The sequence below is a fragment of the Suricata suricatta genome, chromosome 16 (genome assembly GCF_006229205.1).
Source record: "Suricata suricatta isolate VVHF042 chromosome 16, meerkat_22Aug2017_6uvM2_HiC, whole genome shotgun sequence".
Classification (NCBI taxonomy): domain Eukaryota; kingdom Metazoa; phylum Chordata; class Mammalia; order Carnivora; family Herpestidae; genus Suricata; species Suricata suricatta.
Window position 1 is genome coordinate 42968942 of NC_043715.1, and position 20536 is coordinate 42989477.

General features: G+C 39.5%; 1 protein-coding gene across 4 annotated transcripts in view; it reads left to right on the top strand.

Moving 5' to 3' along the window:
• Positions 1-15804, top strand: part of ZNF146 (zinc finger protein 146) — a 22907-nt gene extending 7103 nt beyond the window's left edge. For all 4 annotated transcript variants that reach the window (XM_029925979.1, XM_029925980.1, XM_029925978.1 and 1 more), the window contains exons 2-3: positions 2610-2842; positions 13172-15804. In XM_029925979.1, the coding sequence (XP_029781839.1) occupies positions 13924-14802 (879 nt within the window). In that variant the 5' untranslated portion in view covers positions 2610-2842; positions 13172-13923 and the 3' untranslated portion in view covers positions 14803-15804. The remainder of the gene's footprint in view (positions 1-2609; positions 2843-13171) is intronic.
• Positions 15805-20536: the final 4732 nt, after the last annotated feature.

Genomic DNA, 20536 nt, shown 5'->3' on the forward strand with positions numbered 1-20536 from the left:
ATGGCCGAGCAGCTGAATCTTTGCAGCTTCCCACATAAAGCAAAGGAGTTCCTTGCCTCAGTGACCCTAGCCTGGCTCCCTGTTTCCCGTAATTCTCCACAGTACTTGCCTTCTAGGATGATACATTCACCTTTAGAAGTTGCAGAATCTGGGGATGCCTTTCTCCCAAGTACTCCCAAAGCCTACTCCTGGCTTTCCCCCACAGTCCTTTTCTGTTTAATCTAGGTCTTGCTTTCATCAGTTTCCTTTAAGGGTCAGGCCTTACTCATTTAGTAAAGAAATACTAGCTGCAGATTTCTGAGTTTTTTTAATTCTTGGAATACCCCCAAGAATTCCCAGTTTTTCCTAGACTGCTTTGCAACTTCCTGTGTAAGCTTGTTTGGTTCTACATGGAATTTGGGAGGGGGTTTTTGGTCCCTGTATTTGTTCATTAATTAGACTGAGTTGGAACAGTTCTCACTTCCCGCCATTCTGAGAATAAGTATTTGCTAATTCTGAGATCTGTTCTCTCAAAGATGTCTTACCATTGTGTAGTCTTTTTTGCTGTGCCTACCATAATGTTGTTCCTGTACCATATTTGCTATTTTGGGTGTTTGGGGCTACACATAATATAATTTGGAGTGAACAGATTCTCTCTACTCGTTTTACAGCCCCATTATTCTTGATATTTTATATGGTTTTCAGGAGAAGTACTTGAAAGACTCAAAACCTAGCAGCTACATGTTCTTCGAAACCTTTCCTTGCCTCCTCCATTGTTGGTGTTTGTAGGATTCTGTCCTTGATTCTTCTTCATATACTGTGTATATTCTTGAAGCAGTCACAGTCACATTCTACCCATGCCTTAAGCAGCACTGATATTCTGACAGCTGACAAATTGCCATTTCCTTCATAGGCCTATCTGAGCTCCTTATGTGTATGTGCAGTTGTCTAATGCATATACCTGCCTGCATGTTGCTCAGAAACCTGACTCTCTGGGATGTCCAGAATATTAAACTTCATCTTCTTTCTCCTGCAAGGTCGTCTTCAGCCAACTCACCCTCTCCTATTTCTTTATGTGTACAGTAATGTTTAAATCACGGTCTTGGCCTTCCATCTCTGCCACACCTCAGCATAAATTGGTGACCAACCCTTTTCAAAATACATAGTAAATAGTGTGTATGTGTGTAAGTAGTAACTTAAGTTTTTTAGGATTTCGCCTTTTAAAAAATGTTTATTTATTTTGAGAGAGAGAGAATTCTAAGCAGGCTCTGCAATGTTGGCAGAGATCCTGACTCGGGGCTTGAATACACCAACTGTGAGATCATGACCTGAGCTGAAAGCAAGAGTCAGATGCTTAACTGCTTTTTTTTCTTTTATACTTATTTTGAGATAAAGTGCATGAGTCGGGGAGAGGGAGGGAGAGAGGGAGAGAATCCCAGGCAGGCTCCATGCTCTGCAGAGCTCAATGTGGGGCTAGATACCCCGACCATGAGAGAACACCCTGAGCCGACATCAAGAGTTGGCCACCCAGGTGCCTCAGGAGTTTGCTTTTTTTATGATTTCAACTCTATAGAAAAGTTGGATTGGTTCAGAAAGTTCCATACACTCTTCACCCAAATTTACCATTTACTTTTCAGTTTTTTGCTTTGTCCTTCTCTCTTTTTCCAAGTATGTATCTGTATAATTTTTTTAACCATTTGAGACTAAAGTGCACACATGCTACCTTTATAAGTACTTCAGCATGAATTTTCTAAGACCAAGGACATTGTTTTTCGTAACCACAGTGCAGTAGCAAAATTAGAAAATTTTAGCATAGAATTTTTACATATACTTAACATTTCTAATACATAGTTTTACTCAGATTATGATACAAAGTAAATATTAGGACTCTAGGAGAACGTTTTGCAACTTTATTCCTGAATACTATAAGAACAATTTCCTACACATTGTATCCTGCTGACTTAGTTCTTTTTCTTTTTCTAGTTTACAGAAAATTTATTTTTTTATTTTTTTTATACAATTTATTTTTTTAACATATGCAATTATTTTCCGTCATTTACAATACAGTAGTTACAATGATACTCCAAACAGGAAAGCAAAGTAAAAAATCAAAACCCCCACTTCTATTTCATGTAATTAGACTTATACAGAAATTAGAAGGTTAGGTACCAACTAGTTAATCACCTAATTTCACAGCTATCTGAAGTGGCAATTGTAATATAGCAGCTTATCTATGATACATTCAAGATACATGATATAATTTATTACTTGCCCATAACCTGCTGACTTAGTTCTGATAGGCACAGGCTGCTATTGCCACAGAGATGAGTATTAAATTCATCCAGGAATAAGGGCCATGGTTAAAATCCACTCAGAAGCCTATGTAGGAATGTGGTGCTACAGAACAATAGCAACCAGTCATATAAGGTGTGAACAGCTTTTCTGTGTTAAGTAAAATTCCGAGAAATAATTCTCTTTTGTACCCCATTTCTGGATGTGTGGAAACTGAAATGGCTTAATGAGTATGGGTTTGAAATTTAGGATTCAAATAGTCTTAGTCCCTTTGCTTATATAATTGTGTGCGCTTTAAACTCTAAAGCAAGAGGTCATTACTTCATTCTTTTTCACAGGGCCACTTCCTTGGGCATCCTTGGAAACTGCACCTTCCTCATCAAGGCCTGGAGGCCCCAGGGCTCAGCCTGAGTTCTAGAATGGCACTTTGGCCCCAGCATTAATATTTTAGTGCTGTGTCATTTCCCCAGTAGCAGGTTATAATCCAGCCACACTGTATGTGATCCTGCGTTGGAACAAGAAGACAAACTCTGGATGGTAGAGAAACAAAGTGGAAAGGAAATTTGTTCAGGTGAGTGAATGACAAGGCAGATCACAGTTAATCAGGCAGCATCTGAAATGCTCATAAGATGTTTTCTTACAGGCCCTAGACTTGGAATATTGACTTGGTATGAATTCTTTAGAGACCTGAGACCTGAGCTACATTTACAGTCATCTTTTTTTTCACTTCAGTACTCTATTTAATTAGATTCTAGAGGGCCACATGCCCCACTTACCTCTATTCTGGATGTCAGCACTTCATAGTTTATTTGTAATGCATCTGTGATTGTTCTCTCTTTCACTGATACCCTCAGTCTCCTACCTCCCAATGTATATAGACTCCTTGCCTCGTGCAGTGTCTTTTATGGGTCTTAAGTCTATTGTTATTACTTACCATCTTCTTTCATTATTTCAGTGGTTAAGTGCCTCCAAATTAGATTTTACATCTGTAATCATGCTTCCTGTTGGCTTCTCTTTCACTTCCCCCATTACACATCAACAAACTGCTGCCTTCCTTTCTTCTGCCCCCATATACCTCTTTCAGAAGTTGTTGCCTTAGAAATCACTTCTGCCTTTGCTGTATGTGTATATGTGTGCATGTGAATATTCTGAGTCTTTTTTAATGCATGAATTTAAAAAACTTTTGAACATTCAGGTATATACTGAAAAGGTCTTCTCTTTGCTTTGACTTTCAGTCTTAACAGTTTTTTTTCAAAGATGCAGTCACTTTTAAGAGTTTCATATGTATCCTTGAGGTAATCTGTGAATAAACTATCTCTGCTGTAAATATGAATATATATGTATATACGCCCTTAGTTTTCCTTTTCATATAAATGATGGTATGTATTCTATTGTGTCCATAGTTTTGTTTTGTTTTTCCTGGGAGAGTTTCTCTGTCAACACATTTATTTAACCTATCTCCTATTTATGGACATTCAGGTTGTTTCCAGACGTACACGTTTGAACACACAAGTGTATATATACTTTTTTGTATTGCTTTGCAGAAATACGTGGTTACAACTACATAATAATTTATTCTAAGTGGAAATGCTGACTCAAAGTTGTGTTTCTAGATTTAACAGTAGTAATTACGTTGTTCTCAAAAGTAGTAAACCAGTTTACATTTTCCATCAACATGATGTTTTCATATAATCACAAGTATTTATTGAATGATGTTATTAGTCACCCTTTCAGTTACGAAGGAAACAGTGATCAAAGCTTTCAAAAATTCCTCCTTCCTGAAGAAGACAGACTTGTGAGTAAATAAGTAAAAATATATATTCTGTCACATGGTGGTGAGTGCTTGGAGAAAAAAAAAAGCAAGGAATACCAGCATAGACCAGGCTAGTTGGCTGTTATAATTTTAATCCATTGGTCAGGGAAAGGTCTCCAAGAGGATGACATTTGGAAAAAAGATTTGGAGAATGTGCAAGTGGGGCATGCCATATTTAATGGAAGAGCATTAATCCAGAAGGAACAAAAAGTGTTACAACCACAGAAGCTGGAGTTTCCTGTTCAAGAAATTGACCAGGGCAGAGGACGCTGGCACCGAGTGAGCAAAAGGGAATAAGAATAGGTTTCGTTAAGTAACAGGCCAAGTCTTAGACTTTGGCTTTTATTTTGAGTGGTTTGGGAGACCATCAAAGGGTTTTGAGCAGAGGAGTAATAAGATCAGAATTATATTTTGGCTGCTGTATAGAAAATAAGGTATAGGGGCCAAGGCTAGGAGATTAATCAGAGGCTATTGCAGTAATCTAGGTAGGCAAATAGTAGTTGAGCTAGTGACAAGTCAGATTCTTAAGATATTTTAAAGAAAGAGCTGACAGGATTGGTTGATAAATTGTGTTGGTGATAAGAGGAAGAGGAATCACATTGAAAACTCCCAAGGTTTTACCTAGAAGAGAATGAATTAATATTTACTGAGATAGGAAGACTTCAGGAATTTCGGAGATCAAGAGGTTTCTTTTAAACTTGTTGATTTTGACATGTCTTCTAATCGGCTAAGTCCGTATTCATGTAGGCAGTTAGACATACAAGTCAGGAATTTAGGAAGATACAAAGTTGGGAACTTCCATTTTGCTGTACTAACAAGCTACTTTCTTCATTGATGGTGTCTCTGTCTTGCTCAGTTCTACTTTTCCCATCATTTAGGGATGCTGGTGAGTCCACCAAGCCTTCTGCATTGAACCTACATTCCTGGATTCCGTTAAAAACAAGGAGGTGATTTGGTCCTTGAGGCTGTGCCTTATGTTTTCAGAGAACATTGTATATGGGAGCTCTTCCTAAAAACAGCAGTGGCAGCTGCCTGCTAACATCCTTTCTCATATGACATTAGAATTATAGCTATTTCCTATTCTTATCAACAGTGCAATTCCCCCCCTTTTTTCCTGTTTTTCTTTTTCCTTCACAGATGTCAAAAGTGGGCAGAAATGTTCTTATTTTACCATTTTAGAAGAAAGGATCTATTTATGCTATGTTTGAGTCACATAGGAATTCTCTCCTACTTCTTGATTGGTACTTTGATGACCTGAGATACTGCTGTGTCTTTTTAAGTGTTTTCTTGTCTTTGTTCCCCCCCCCGCGCCCCCCCGTTACTGGAGGTGGCTCCTCAAACAGAGCATTCTGCCTTTCCTCCTTCTCTCTTTTTTGTTTTTTAAAGTTTATTTTATTTTTGAGAGAGAGAGCACATGCATGTGACGGAGAGGGGCAGAGAGGAGGACAGAGGAACCAAAGCAGGCTCTGCACTGGTAGCAGAGAGCCAGTTGGGGGCTCAAACTTAGGAACTGTGACATCATGACCTGAGCCAGAGTCCAAAGCTTAACTGACTTGAGCCACCCAGGTCCCTAAAGTTTATTTATTTTGAGAGGGGGGGGTGAGGGGGAAGGGGCAGAGAGAGGGAAAACCAAACAGCCTCCACACTGTCAACGCAGAGCCTCATGTGGAACTCAACCCCATGAACTGTGAGAGCATGACTTGAGCTGAAATAAAGAGTTGGATACTTAGCTGACTGAGCCACCTAGGCACCCCTCAGGGCTCCTTCTCTTTATGAGATAAATCCCAGTTGAAGACTCATTTATTCCAAAGTTAGAAGTAACTCTATAGTATCAATTTTTATTTTGGCATCTCCAGCCTTACTGTCTCTCCCACCATAATTTTACAAAACTATTTACAGTATATACAATTGTTCCATTTGTGTGTGTGTGTGTGTGTGTGTGTGTGTGTGTGTGTGTGAGACGTGAATTCATTAATAAAATACCTAATTTGGAGATTTCAGCTCATTATTTTCAGGTCCAGGGATTACCTAAAACCAATTTCCTAGTATGTCTTATTTCTTATCTCATGGTCCTTGAGATATGGTCAGCAAAGGCTTTAAAAAGATACACTTAAATCTAATCAAGAGAGGACATACTAGCTAATGTAAGTGTAAATATGAATACATTTTCTTCTCTCTATAAAATGCTTTGAATCTTGGCTTTTGGTAATGAACTGTTCTACCTATTCAGGTCTTATCATTTAAACATGTTCCTCTTTTACTGATCTTCCTTTTGTCCATCCTTTCTTACATTTTCATAGAAATTCAAAAGTCCTGAGTAAATTCTTAGATATTTTTATATTTTGGTGTATGGAGTCTGTATTATGAACATGTTGAGCAGTGCTTGCGTGGCTCATTTAGTTAAGTGTCTGACTTCAGCTCAGGTCATGATCTTGTCAGTTCAAGAGCTGAAGCCCCACGTCAGGATCTATGCTGTCAGTTTGGAGCCTGGAGCCTCCTTCAGATTCTGTGACTCCCCCTCTCTCTGCTGTTCACACTCTGTCTCTGTCTCTCAAAAAATAAATGTTAAAAAAAATGTTTTTAGGGGCATCTGGGTGGCTCAGTTAAGTGTCCAACATCAGCTTAGGTCATGATCTCACGGTTTGTGGGTTTGAGCTCCATGTTGGGCCCTGTGCTGACAGCTTAGAGCCTGCAGCCTGCTTTGGATTCTGTGTCTCCCTCTCTCTCTGTCTCTCCTCTGTCTGTCTCTTTCAAAAATAAATAGACATTTAAAAAACAAATAAGTAAAATTGAAGGGCACCTGGGTGGCTCAGGCAGTTAAGTGTCCAATTTTGGCTCGGGTCACGATCTCAGGCTCTGTGCTGACAGCTTAGTGCCTGGAGACTACCTCATTCTGCATCTCTGTCTCTTTCTGCCAAGTAAAATTTAGAAGCTTTAAGAATGTATTTATTTAAAAATAATAATCCCATTACCTGTAAACTTAAATTATTTCTTTTTTTTTTCAATTTTTTTAATGTTTTATTTATTTTTGAGAGAGACAGAGCATGAGAGGGGGAGGGGCAGAGAGAGAAGGAGACACAGAAGAGGAAGCAGGCTCCAGGTTCTGAGCTGGCTGTCAGCACAGAGCCTGACGCGGGGCTCGAACCCACAAATGTGAGTTCTGACCTGAGCCGAAGTCGGAGGCTTAACCGACTGAGCCACCCAGGCGCCCCTTAAATTATTTCTTAATAAAAATAATTTTCCAAAATGAAAAAAATTGGGAAAAGTGACAGATGTTTTTTGCATATCTTTAAGTACCTTTAATGTCTGATTTATAGAAGACAGCTAGATTTTCATTTCCGCTTTTATATAACCTGTTATTTTGGTTAAAGTATATGACAAAATTGTGGCATCACACAAATGAAGTTGGAAAAGGAAGAAATACTTCAGTAGGTATCTTTTGAGATAATTGTGGATATTCTTTGGTACTATGCCAGCCAATATGTGACAAATAATTTTGTCAAGATTAGCTACGATATGGAATTTGAAACTTTATTCTTTTGTTCTCTTAGATAAAATCTATTGGTCTGTCTTAAAATTTGACTGGATCTCTTACCTATGCATGACTTCTGTAACATCATGCATTTGTCAATTGAGTTATGCATATCTTTCAAATATTTGATATTATCTTATCAAATATTTGATATATGGTGTCTCACCATATAATATCAAAACATCATATTTGTTACTATCACCTCCAATCTCATTAAAAAAGTCTTTTAAGTATTGGGAAGTTATTGATCTCATCGTGGAAGATACAGGTTTTAAAAACTTTAATTTTGAGAGAGAAAGAGCGCAAGCAGGGGAGAGAGGCAGAGAAGGGGCCAGAGGGTCTGAAGCAGGCTCTGTGCTGACAGCAGCGAGCCCGATGCAGGGCTCTGATTTGCGAGCAGTAAGGTCATGACCTGAACCAAAGTCAGATGCTCAACTGACCAAGCCACTCACGCATTCCAAATCTCTTCATTTTTGCTTGGAAACTCAAATTTTATCATTGGCAACGTGTGCTGTCTGTTGTTTTCCTTGAAATGGTTGTCTCAATTGGTTCTGTCTCAAGAAAGTACCTACTGAATAATACCCAAGTGTTAATAACTGTAATTTGTAAGGTAGTCATTAATAAATTAATGGTGCTCTGTGAAAACAGTGCCCTGTGAAATAAAACAAAAATGATATTCCATGAAAAAAGTGCCTAGTTTACTCATAACTCAAGATGATTTAAGACATCATCTTAAGATAACTATCATCCTTTCATGTACAAGTATAGAATAGAATTTTGTCATTATACTTGATTTCTTTTCATGAAATTTATATTTGTCACATTTGTTTGCTTGGTTTTCTGTACTTAGCACAGACTCCCTTGGAGTCCGTAGAATATTTAGAAGCCTTCTAAAAACTAGTTTCCATATGGGCAAATGCATGGAGAAATTTATTTTCATTTTTTCCCCCTGGAGATTTACTTGTAGAATGTTTGTCCTCCTTTCCAAGTCTGAACTGACTGTACTTTGACCTGAACGCTCTTATCTTATAGTTTTTTGTCACCATTATCAAAGGCCTTTTTTTTCATTGTCTTCCCCATGTTATTTCCCCATTTTTTGGATTCTGTATCTGTTGCCTTCCATGTGTACTAATTTTAGTGGAGCACATCTAGTAGCATCCTGAGAGGAAAGGTGCATTGGGGTAAAATTTTTTTTAACATTTGCATATCTGAAAAAATGCCTTTGTCCCATTAGATTGGTAGGCTAAGCTTAGAATTTTCCTTCAGAATTTTGTCGTGTAGCTTCTTGTGTTTCTGTTGAGATATTTGGTGCCATTCGATTCCTGTTCCTTTGAGTGATAATATATGTGTGTGTGTAGTTGGGTGATACGTATACATATATATTGTAGTTTGGTTTATTTTAATTTATGGTCCCTTTATTTTTTCTTTTGAAAAGTCATAGTGCTACATCTAAGTATGCATCTTACATTATTTATCATTCAGGGTACTAAGAGTGCCCTTTATTTTTTATTTATTTAAAAAAATGTTTAATGTTTGTTTATTTTTGAGAGAGTGAGAGAGAGAGAGAGAGAGAGAGAGAGAGAGAGAGAGCAGGAGTAGAGGAGGGGCAAAGAGAGAAGGAGACACAGAATCTAAAGCAGGCTCCAGGGTCTGAGCTGTATGCACAGAGCTCAACACAGGGCTCGAACTCATGAACTGTGCAATCATGACCTGAGCCGAAGTCAGACACTTTACTGACTGAGCCACCCAGGCGCCCCTTAGTGTACCCTAGAGATTCATGACTTAGAGGAAGTTTTTTTGTTTTTCTTTGAATGTTTCCTTTAATCAGTTTTCTCCTTTTGTTTTCTGGAACTTAACTTCACTCAGTTAATATATTACCTTGGTTTGTGTTCTGAATTTATCTTTCTTAAAAAATTTCTTATATTAGTTTCAGATGTATTACATAGTAATTTGATATTTGTATATATTATGAAATGACCATCACAGTAAGTCTAAACAATACAGTATCTCTAACAGGAGTCCCCATGCTTTACATTACGTCCTCATGACTTATTTTATAACTGGAAATTGTACGTATGGTCTTTTTCACCTATTTTGCCCACCCCACCTCTGGCAACCATCAGTCTGTTCTCTCTCTATGAGCTTGTTTTGTTGTTTGTTAGTTTGTTTAAGAATCCACATATAAATGAGGTCATACAATATTTGTCTTTTTCTGACTGACTTCTCTCATTTACCATCATGCCCTCAAGTTCCATCTATGTTGTCACAAATGGCAAGATTTCATTCTCTTTTTTATGGCTGAAAAATATTCCATTGCATATATGTATCATATTTCTCTATTTGTTCGTCTGTTGATGGACATTTAGACTGTTTCCATATCTCAGCTGTTGTAAATAATGCCGTAAACATGGGAGTGCATATATCTTTTTGTCTTAGTGTTTTCATTTTCTTGGGAGATATTCCCAGAAGTGAAATTGCTGGATCATACAGTTAGTTCTGTTTAATTTTTTGAGTAACTGGCATTGAGTTTGTCATCATCTTTTTTTTTTTAAGATTTTATTTTTAAGTAATCTCTAACCCAATGTGGAACTTGAACTCACAACCGATAGATCAGGAGTTGCACACCCACTGACTGAACCAGCCAGATGCCCCCAAATTTGTCTTAAAGCTTAAAGCTTCTACCAGGAAATACTTGTCATTGTGTTATATTTCATATAGTTTACTAGGGTGAAGCAGTGTAATCTTTCTGCAGTAAGATGATCATGTTATTAGTGAATAATACAGTCTGCCTTCCCACTCGTCTTCAGATGAAAGGAACTTTTTGTTTCTTGTTTACAGAACCCTGTTATTGTTCTTCTGATAAAAGACCGTCTATCTGCTTGGTTTTAGGTTTTGTTGCTGTGTGCCTTACCTTTACTTCCTCAGACTTTATTTTTCTTTTTTAAATGTTTAAAATTTTTTAAAGTTTATTTATTTTTGAGAGAGAGAGAAAATGTGAGTGGGGGAGAGGCAGAGAGAGAATCCCAAGCAGGCTCTGCCCTGTCTGCATAGACTCTGACATGGGGCTTGATCCCACAAACCATGAGATCATGACTTGTGAAATCAAGAGTCAGATGCTCAACCAACCGAGCCACCCAGGTGCCCCTCTTTTACTTTTGTTATTGATCTTTCTTGGTTCCTCAAATGTGTGGAATATTGTCTGTACAGGCATATTTAACACTGATTCACTGAAAGATTATCATAAGCTCTTTAATGCCTGGGTAGGTTTCAGTGAATCAAAAGTGAAACGCAGCTCTTCCTTAAGTGGCCAGAGTTGATCTCCAAAAATGGTTCCCTATCCACTTGGCCCAGAAAACCCTATGAAATCATGCAAATCAAGGGGTTCACATCTTTATGTTCACTTTAAGAACACATGTGAAATTGCCCAGGCCATCAAGGGTATGCATATCAGAAAAGCCACCAAGTGTCGGAAGGAGGTCACTCTGCAGAAGCAATGTGTGTCATTCTGTCACAATGGTAGAGTGGGTAGGTGTGCCCAGGCCAAACAGTGGAGCTGACATGGGATCAGTGGCCCAAAAAGAGTGCTGAATTTTTATTGTATGCACTTAAAAATGCAGAGAATAATGCTAAACTTAAAGGTTAAGATATAGATTCTCTGGTCATTGAGCACATCAGGTGAACAAAGCCCCCAAGATGCAGCATAGAACTTTGAGGGCTCATGGTTGGATTAACCCATGCATGAGCTCTCCCTGCCACAGTGAGATGATCCTCACTGAAGAAGAGCAAATTGTTCCTAAACCAGAAGAGTAGGTTGCACAGAAGAAACAGATGTCCCAGGGCGCCTAGGTGACAGTCGGTTGAGCGTCCAGCTTTTGATTTCTACTCAGATCGTGATCCCATGGTTCGTGAGAGTGAGCCTCACATTGGGCTCTGTGCTGATGGCTTGAGCCTGCTTGGGATTCTCTCTCCCTCTCTCTGCCCTTCAAGTCCTCATTCTCTCTTTCTCAAAGTGAATAAACTTAAAAGAAAAAAGAAAAAGATAGCCCTGAAGAAACAAAAACTTAATGGCTGGGGAGTAAATTCTGCATAAAATCATGCAAATAAAAGTTTAAAGAAAAAGTGGGGCTCCTGGATGGCTCAGTCAGTTAAGCATCTGACTTTGGCTCAGGTCGTGATCTCATGGCTTGTGTGTTCTAGCCCCCCGTCAGGCTCTGCACTAACAGCTCACGGCCTGGAGCCTGCTTTAGATTCTGTGTGTGTGTGTGTGTGTGTGTGTGTGTGTGTGTGTGTGTGCGTGTGCGTGCGCGCGCACGCACGTGTGTGTCTCTTTTTCTTTTTCTTGGAAAATAAATGCCTGGCTGGCTTAATTGGTGAGCATGCAACTCTTGATCTCAGGGTTGTGAGTTTGAGCCCCTGGCGGCCAGGTCCGTTATTTTAGCTTAAACAACAACCAAAAAAATGAGTGCAAGTGACAAATAACCATCTTGGAAGGGTATCCTACTGAGGTTTTTCATGGGCCTTTCAGATTCTCCAGAGAAGGAGCCTTTCATATCCTGCTCACATGTGTAGTTACCTGGTTGACAACATTTTTTGGCATCAGCTGTAGAATATCTTGGACGTTCCACCATATTATGCATACATTTAGTCCCATTGATTTCTGTGTAGCACTTCTCTCTGGTCCTCTCATTTGCTGGGTGCCCTGGAGTCTGGAGCTTCTCTCAATAAATTTCTGCAAAGAATAATTTCCATTCATACAAAGGAGAGGTCCGTCGTCCTCCTGGCTGGGAGACAGTGCTCCAGTTGCAACTTACAGTGACCTTTTTTTCAGCTATCATCCTTTATTCCTTCTTTTGAGGTACTTGATTCCCTCCCATTTCCTGAGTCTGCCTGATGTTTTGTGCCGTAAATTGGCTTGCTTGACATCTGCATCATCTTCTGTAGCTTCTTTACATACCTGAACTTCCTCAGCTCTGCTGTGTTGCAAATATTCTGTGTGCGTTTATGTTATTGCAAAATGTGTTAGTGTCTGTGTACACTGATGTCTCTGATCCTACCCTTTTTTCTTGTGAGCTTGTACCCTTTTCTTTTTAATGAGATTTTGGAACAAAGGAGTTGTTGGTTAATTCCTTCCCTTTTCTTAGGCATCCTGGAAGACTTTCTCAATTTTATGTCATCTTTTTATTCTACTTATTAAGTCTTTGTTGTTTGTGACATTCAATTTGCTGAGCTAATTAATGGGAAAGATTATTTTTCAAGTGTAATTCTTAAGCTTTGTGTGCCCATGCATGTTAATTTTCTATGAAGATACCTCCACAAGGGTTTTCTTCTCAGAAGTAACTCGGTGACATTGTTCATGAGGCTCTTATCTTACGGTGAGATGGGCTTCCAAAGTTCATCCCAAAACACCATCCACAATTTTATGACTAGTAATAAATTATATAAATAATGAGAATATAAAGCTAACATTATTGAGTGCTTATCATTTGTCAGGCACAGTACTGAGCACTTTATAACATTAACTCCATTAAATGGTGATTCTTTGTGCCCCATTTTAGAAGAAGCCTGAGAAGATGATGAGCAAGTAGAGGCAACAGGACCTGAGAGGCAAGTTGCATCCATCTCCAGTAAAGTACAGACTGAGGGAAAAAGCAGTGAAATAAGAAAATTGGAAAGACACGTCCTCTGATCTCAGACCTTTTATCTTTAAGCCAACACCTTTTCAACTTACCTGGAAAGAGTTTGAAACGCAATTCAGACTTAATTGTGAGGGAAGTTGTGTGGGAGAGAATCACCAATTTAATTAGTTGAAAAATCCTGCCGCCTCTTTCTCCTTATGCTGATAATCCCTTTAAATGTAAGTCAGTGTGGAAATGTCTTCAGTTAAATCCATTTGACCCTGTAGAGAAACCCTATGAATTTACTGAATGTGGGAAAACTTTCACTCCTGTCACACCACACTTCAATGTAGAAGTCAGGCGTAAGAGAAAGCCTGTTCTTGAAGAGCCTTTAGCTGGATGACAGATCTCATTGAGCAGAAGGGAATTTTTACTGGAGAGAAACAGTGAATATAACAAAACTTCGTTGAGCATTAGAAAATTTATACTTGGACAGAAAGCTTTTAATGTTCTGAGTATGATAAAGTTTTCTCTCGAACTTTATCCTTTCCTCTGCATTTGAAAGGCCCTATACAGAGAGTCCCCACACGTGTAAGGAATGTGGGAGTCCCTTCAGCCGAAAGTAAATCCTCATTCATCAAAAAGTTCATACTGGAGAGAAACCTTGTGAATGTGGGAAAGCTTCCATTCAGATGTCACACCTCAGTCAGCAGAAAATTTGTAGTGGGGGAAACCCCTTTGCCTGTAAGGTATGTGGGAAAGTCTTCAGCCACAAATCAAATCTCACCGAGCATGAGCATTTTCATAATAGAGAGAAGCCTTTTGAATGTAATGAATGTGGAAAAGCGTTTAGCCAGAAACAATATGTTATTAAACATCAGAACACCCACACTGGAGAGAAGCTTTTTGAATGTAATGAGTGCGGAAAATCCTTCAGCCAGAAGGAAAATCTTCTCACCCATCAGAAAATTCACACTGGAGAGAAACCTTTTGAGTGTAAGGATTGTGGGAAAGCTTTCATTCAGAAGTCAAACCTCATCAGACACCAGAGAACTCACACGGGAGAGAAGCCTTTTGTGTGTAAGGAATGTGGAAAAACCTTCAGCGGCAAGTCTAACCTTACCGAGCATGAGAAAATTCATATTGGAGAGAAACCCTTTAAATGTAATGAATGTGGAACAGCTTTTGGCCAGAAGAAGTACCTCATAAAACATCAAAACATTCACACTGGAGAGAAACCCTATGAATGTAATGAATGTGGAAAAGCCTTCTCTCAACGAACATCACTTATTGTACACGTGAGAATTCATTCAGGTGACAAACCTTACGAATGCAACGTATGTGGGAAAGCCTTCTCTCAGAGCTCCTCTCTTACTGTGCATGTGAGGAGCCATACAGGTGAGAAGCCCTATGGCTGTAACGAGTGTGGGAAAGCCTTCTCTCAGTTCTCAACCCTTGCTCTGCATTTGAGAATACACACAGGTAAGAAGCCTTATCAATGTAGTGAATGTGGGAAAGCTTTTAGCCAGAAGTCCCACCATATTAGACACCAGAAAATTCATACTCATTAAAAACCCTGTAAATATCTTAAACATTAGAAAGCCTTCATCAGGAATTTAAGCCTCACAGCACATCAGAAATGATCATACTGAAAGAAAGTATCACTAATGAGGAAAACAAAAGCTAAAAACTTACTGGACACCATGGAATTCATACTGAAAAGAAAGACATTTAAATGATAAAAATCCTGGGCCCCCAAAAAAGCTGATGGCCCAGGTAATGCTGAAACTTTAGACGCATTTCCACTAATCATGCTTCTTATCGCTGTCTGCATTTATCTGGAGATCTTCAATATAATAAAAAAATAAGTTTTTAAGTATTGGAAAGAAAGAGACTTTTATGGTATTGATTTAGTAGAACACAAGAGATTCTGGAAACACCTATGCATCTATTAGAATTTAGAATATGATTGAAATGGCAATAGGAGGTGAGAAGATAATGGGACTATGTAAAAAGTTATTGGAGGTAATTTGTTCTCTAAGGAATAAAACAGACCATGAACTATAAACAGAGGTAAGAACCAAGAGGATAAAAAAGAATACGAAAAAGCTGTGTACTGAAATGGTTATGACCTTGGGAGTAGGGAGACATTCCTTATAATAAGCTCAAGAATTCTTCTCTGAATTTGTATGCTTAGGAAATAATGTACCAGTCTGCTTACTGTGGCATGATTTGTAGTTAGCCATAAGTTGGAAACAAATGTCCATCAGGAACAAAATGGAAAATACTTATGACGGAATACTGTATATCTGTAAAATTTAACACATGAGATCTATATGTATTACAGAGGAAAATCTCAAAAATCATGTTGAAGGGGGAAAATGAAGTTGCAGAATAACGTATATTACAATTCATTTTTGTAAATTTTAACTAAAACTTTACTCACAAAATTCAGTACTATGTATTGGTATGGATACATATATGTATGTATGTTTTTAAAATGTTTCTGAAATGGATTGGAAGGATACAGACCAAACTCTTGGTAGTGGTGGCTTGTGAAGAGTGGAGCGGGGAAGGGGTGAGTGTGGGAGGGGCGGGAGGGAATGGGGACTCTTTAAAGGGGATTTCATTTTTATATATAAATATCCATTTCTCTTAAAAACTAAAGACTGCTAGTAAATATATCAAAATACTGGATAATTCTGATTGTGGTATATGGATATCTCGTCTTATTTTTTGTACTTTTCTGTATTTTTAAATTTTCTCAAAATTAATAAGAATGGGGTGAGGATGGGAACACTGTACCTATAGAAATCATGTTCTAATGGATTCATTCCCAATCAAGTACTAAACTTTTTATAGAAAATATTTCTAAAATTTTATCAATGATGAGTGGATGAACTTGCTCTCTATGTAATATGAAATTATCTATTTTATTAAAATTAAAAATGATCACATAATTTGAATCTGTTTTGTTTTTACATGTTAATGGTATTCACTATATGGTCTGTCTACATTTCTAACATTATTTTGCAATATCATTTGAGCTTAGAAATTTTTGAGAACTTTTAGTTCTCAAACTATAATATAACATTGTTTTTCAGATAAACTGATTTTGGAATATCAGTTTCCCTGTCCTGTCCATTTCCAGAAGAACAGACTACGCATTAAAATTTAAGTTTTGGGGGATTCCTGAGTGGTTCAGTCAGTTAAGCATCTGCCTCTTGATTTCGACTCAGGTCATGATCTCACTGTTCCTGAGATCGAGGCCCACCCATATCAGGTTCTGCACTGACAGTATGGAGCCTACTTTTTTAATTTTTTAATTTTTATTTATTCTTGAGAGAGAGAGACAGGATGTGAGCAGGGTAGGAGCACAGAGAGGAGACACAATCTGAAGCAGGCTCCAGGCTCTGAGCTGTCAGCACAGAGCCCAATATGGGATTCAAACCCATGAACTGTGAAATCATGACCTGAGTGGAAGTCAGACATTCAATTGACAGCCCCCCAGGCACCTGCCCCCCACCCCCCCAGCCGGTTGTTCCATTTAAAATAAACCATTCAGGTGCCCCTGGGTGGCTCAGTCAGTTAGGCTTTGGCTCAGGTCATGATCTCACGGTTCCTGGGTTCGAGCCCTGCATTGATCCCTGTGCTGGCAGCTAGCTCAGAGCCTGGAGCCTGTTTCAGATTCTGTTTCTCCCTTTCTCTCTCTGACCCTTCCCTGCTCATGCTGTCTCTGTCTCTCAAAAAAAAAATTAAAAACCACTCAACTTCCCAAACCTTCACTTGGGGGACATTAGATTTGAAAAGCTTACTTGACAACTCTAAGTGGAAATAAGAAGAGGCGGCAACTCACTTTGGAATCCTAAGCCTGAAAGGATAGTATTAATGATAGGGTATAGGATCAGATTACTCAGGGGGAATATATGTTTAGAGAAGACAAGCTTAGTTTGCAGACTTGACACTGCAACGTTTAGGAGCCATTGAGAGGAACAAAAGGCCAATCTATAACGGAGGAAGGAGAATATCAGAATACCTGGGTGGCTCAGTTGGGTAAACATTCAACTCTTGGTTTCAGCTCAGGTCATGATCCTAGTTCATGGGTTCAAACCCCACATCAGGCTCTGTCCTGGCAGTGTGACACCTGCTTGTGATTATCTCTTTCTGTCCCTCTTTGCCCCTCCCCAACTCGTGCTCTCTCTATCCCTCTCTCAAACATTAAAAAAGAAAGAAAAAAAAAGGGGGCGCCTGGGTGGCTCAGTCAGTTGTTTAGTGTCTGACTCTTGGTTTTGGCTCAAGTAATGATCCCCAGGTCAAGCTCCAAGATGAACATGGAGCCTGCATAGGATGGTAAAATTTTGAATTCACCAGGAAGCTTAAAAGAGTCTAACCTTTTAAAACTCTAAGTAGAAGGAATCACATTCCTTAAAAATTCACCAGATATTTTTTAAATTGCTGGAGCAGAGGTGCCTGGGTGGCTCAGTCAGTTAAGCAAACTGACTCTTTAATTTTGCTCAGGTCATGATCTCACGGTTCCTGAGTTCAAGCCCCACGTTGGGCATCATGCTGTCAGCACAGGATTCTCTTTCTGCCTCTCCCCTGCTCTTGCTCACTCTCTTTCAACATAAATAATAAAATTTCAAAATAAAAAATAAAATTGGAGCAAAGCCAAGTCAGTGTCAATTCATGATCATTTTTGTCATCTTAAAATTCCTTTTTTGTTTTCATTTATTTTTGAGAGACATTGTGAGCAGGGGAGGGTCAGAGAGAGGGAGACACAGAATCTGAAGCAGGCTCCAGGCTCTGAGCTGTCAGCACAGAGCCTGACGCAGGGCTCAAACTCAGAAACCGTGAGATCATGACCTGAACCAAAGCCAGATGCTTAACTGACTCAGCCACCCAGGCGCCCCTAAAATTCCTTATTCTTGAGTGTCTAAAAAAAGAGGCAATTGAGGTCTTCGGAAGAGATGGGAGCTGGGTCCCAAATTGTGTCATGGCATTGACCTGGCTTTTTCTACTCTATTTCCTCACCCAGCACACTACGTAGCATAGTGTGATAACTTCTTATAGTCTTTGTCTGATAATTCTAACATTTGAGCAATCTTGACTTGGGCATCTGTTGATCTTCTTTCCCCTTGACAATAGACTACATTTTCCTGGTTCTTTGTGTATCAAGTAATTTTGGATTATATCCTGGACATTTTTAATATTTTAATATTATTTGCTAAGACTCTGATAAAATCATCTGGATTTTACATATATATGTAATATTACCATATTATATATAGTTACCCCAATATACATATAATATTGCCCAGTTAGGTTTGGCTGAAATTTATGTTTAACATTCTATGGGCCATGGGTTCAATATCAGTTTTCAAAGGCTTTGCTATACTGCTTTGGGCATGCCCACCCACGTGCCACTCTGAGGTCAGTCTAGGACTTTATATAATGGTTGGTATCACAGATCACTTCTCAGAGCCTTTATTATGCTAAAGTCTAACACTCATGTACATCTTGATGGTGAGTGTAGATCTTGTGCCGGTTCATTCACAGAGTTAGGGGATCCTCTCTAGATCGCTCATCCAGGATTTTCCCTGTATCTGTGACTGCCAGGGGTCTTCTTTGCCAGTCCTCTGTTTAGAAAGAGTGGGTTTCTGTCAAAGTTTGGGTGGCCCACCTTCCCCAAGCTGTCACACAACTCTTTTGTGGTGAAATGTCAAACGTAGAGACATATATAGAATTTGGACCCTATGAGCTTCTTTTCTTGGTTCTGTTGACACTGCTCTAGTGGCAGGGCAGCCTCATGACCGGCACTGGTGTTGGTGCGAAGTCAGGAGAGAAAAAAGGGGATGAGGGGGAAAAAAGTGGAAATTTCACTCCCGCACTTCCCTACCCCCCATTCAGGAGCCTCTTTTTCTAGTCCTCTGGCTAGACAAGGGGTTTCTCAGAGCTTTTGCTGTTTGCACCAGTGCAGTTCTGGGGACATGCCCTCCTTCCAGTCAAAGCCAAGGGATAAAAAGATAAATACTCCAGAAAACATACCTCCATATTATCCATTCTTATGTTAAATGCAATCGATTTCTTTCTTACATTTTTAAGTTTTATTTTTATTTTTTATTAGAGGGAGAGAGAGAATCCCAAGCAGGCTTGCACTGTCAGCATGGAGCTTGATGTGGGGCTTGAACCCATGAACCATGAGATCATGACCTGAGTTGAGGAGCCACTCTTTTTTTTTTTTCTTTTTTTTTTTTTTAATAAGCCCTCTCTCCAAGGTGGGGCTTAGAACTCACAACCCTGTGATCAAGAGTCACATGTGCTACCACCAAGCCAGCAGGGAACCTTTATTGTGTTCATCCTTTTTGTTTTTATCTGACCCTCCTCCACTTGCTATTGTTTACATTCCTGAGTTCTTGGGTAGTTCCTTTTTGTGTCTGGTCCAGAGCGTTAAGTTGTTGTTAGTGGGAGAGATAACTCTGTAAGGGCTTTATTCTAGGCTGGCTAGTAGTAGAAGTCAGCCTTCCCTGATGCTTTGATACTGTCATATTACATATCTTAGAAGAGATCTTTTTCATTCACTGATGCTTTTATCATATTGACATTTATCATTACATTTTATATGCTTTCATTCACTGTACTTTCATCAGACTCCTGTCTGTCAATTTTAGGATATATTCTTGTATTAATAATTCTCACTATTTTATTTCCTCTGTTCTCTCTTCTCAAATTCCTGTTATCCTGTTCAATGGCTAGAAAACTTCTGAAATTCTAGTTTTCTTAACTGACTTTGTGGTTTACTTCTTAAAAAAAAAAAAAAAAGGTAATCTTTAAACCCAGTGTGGGGCTCGAACTCACAATCTCTACCTAGATCAAGAGTCCGACGCTACACTGAGCCAGCCGGGCGCTTCCGTTTGGTTTCTTTCGAGTTTCTGACTCACCGGAGGAGCCGCAGCCTTCCACCTTGCCCTGACAGGAGTCACGTATCCGTCCTCACACAGAATCCTCCGCTCTGTCGCTAAGGATGCCACACTCTTCTTTGAATCCGTCTGGCCGCTGACTCCAGTCCCCGGACCACAGCCAGTTTGGCGCTGCGTGGCCTTTCCCCTCCCCCTGGCCTGGCACCATCCCTGCTGCTCACAGATTCTGGTCCAAGGGGCGCGGAGCGATCCCAGCCTACGGCAGAGGCTCGGTTCCGGGCGGAGGAGCCCGCTCTGCGCAGGGACAGCCACGGCAGGGTGGCAAGTCGTGGGCAGAGGAGCTCTGCCAGGGGGCGAGGCTGGCGCCACTCGCGACTACAGTTCGCGC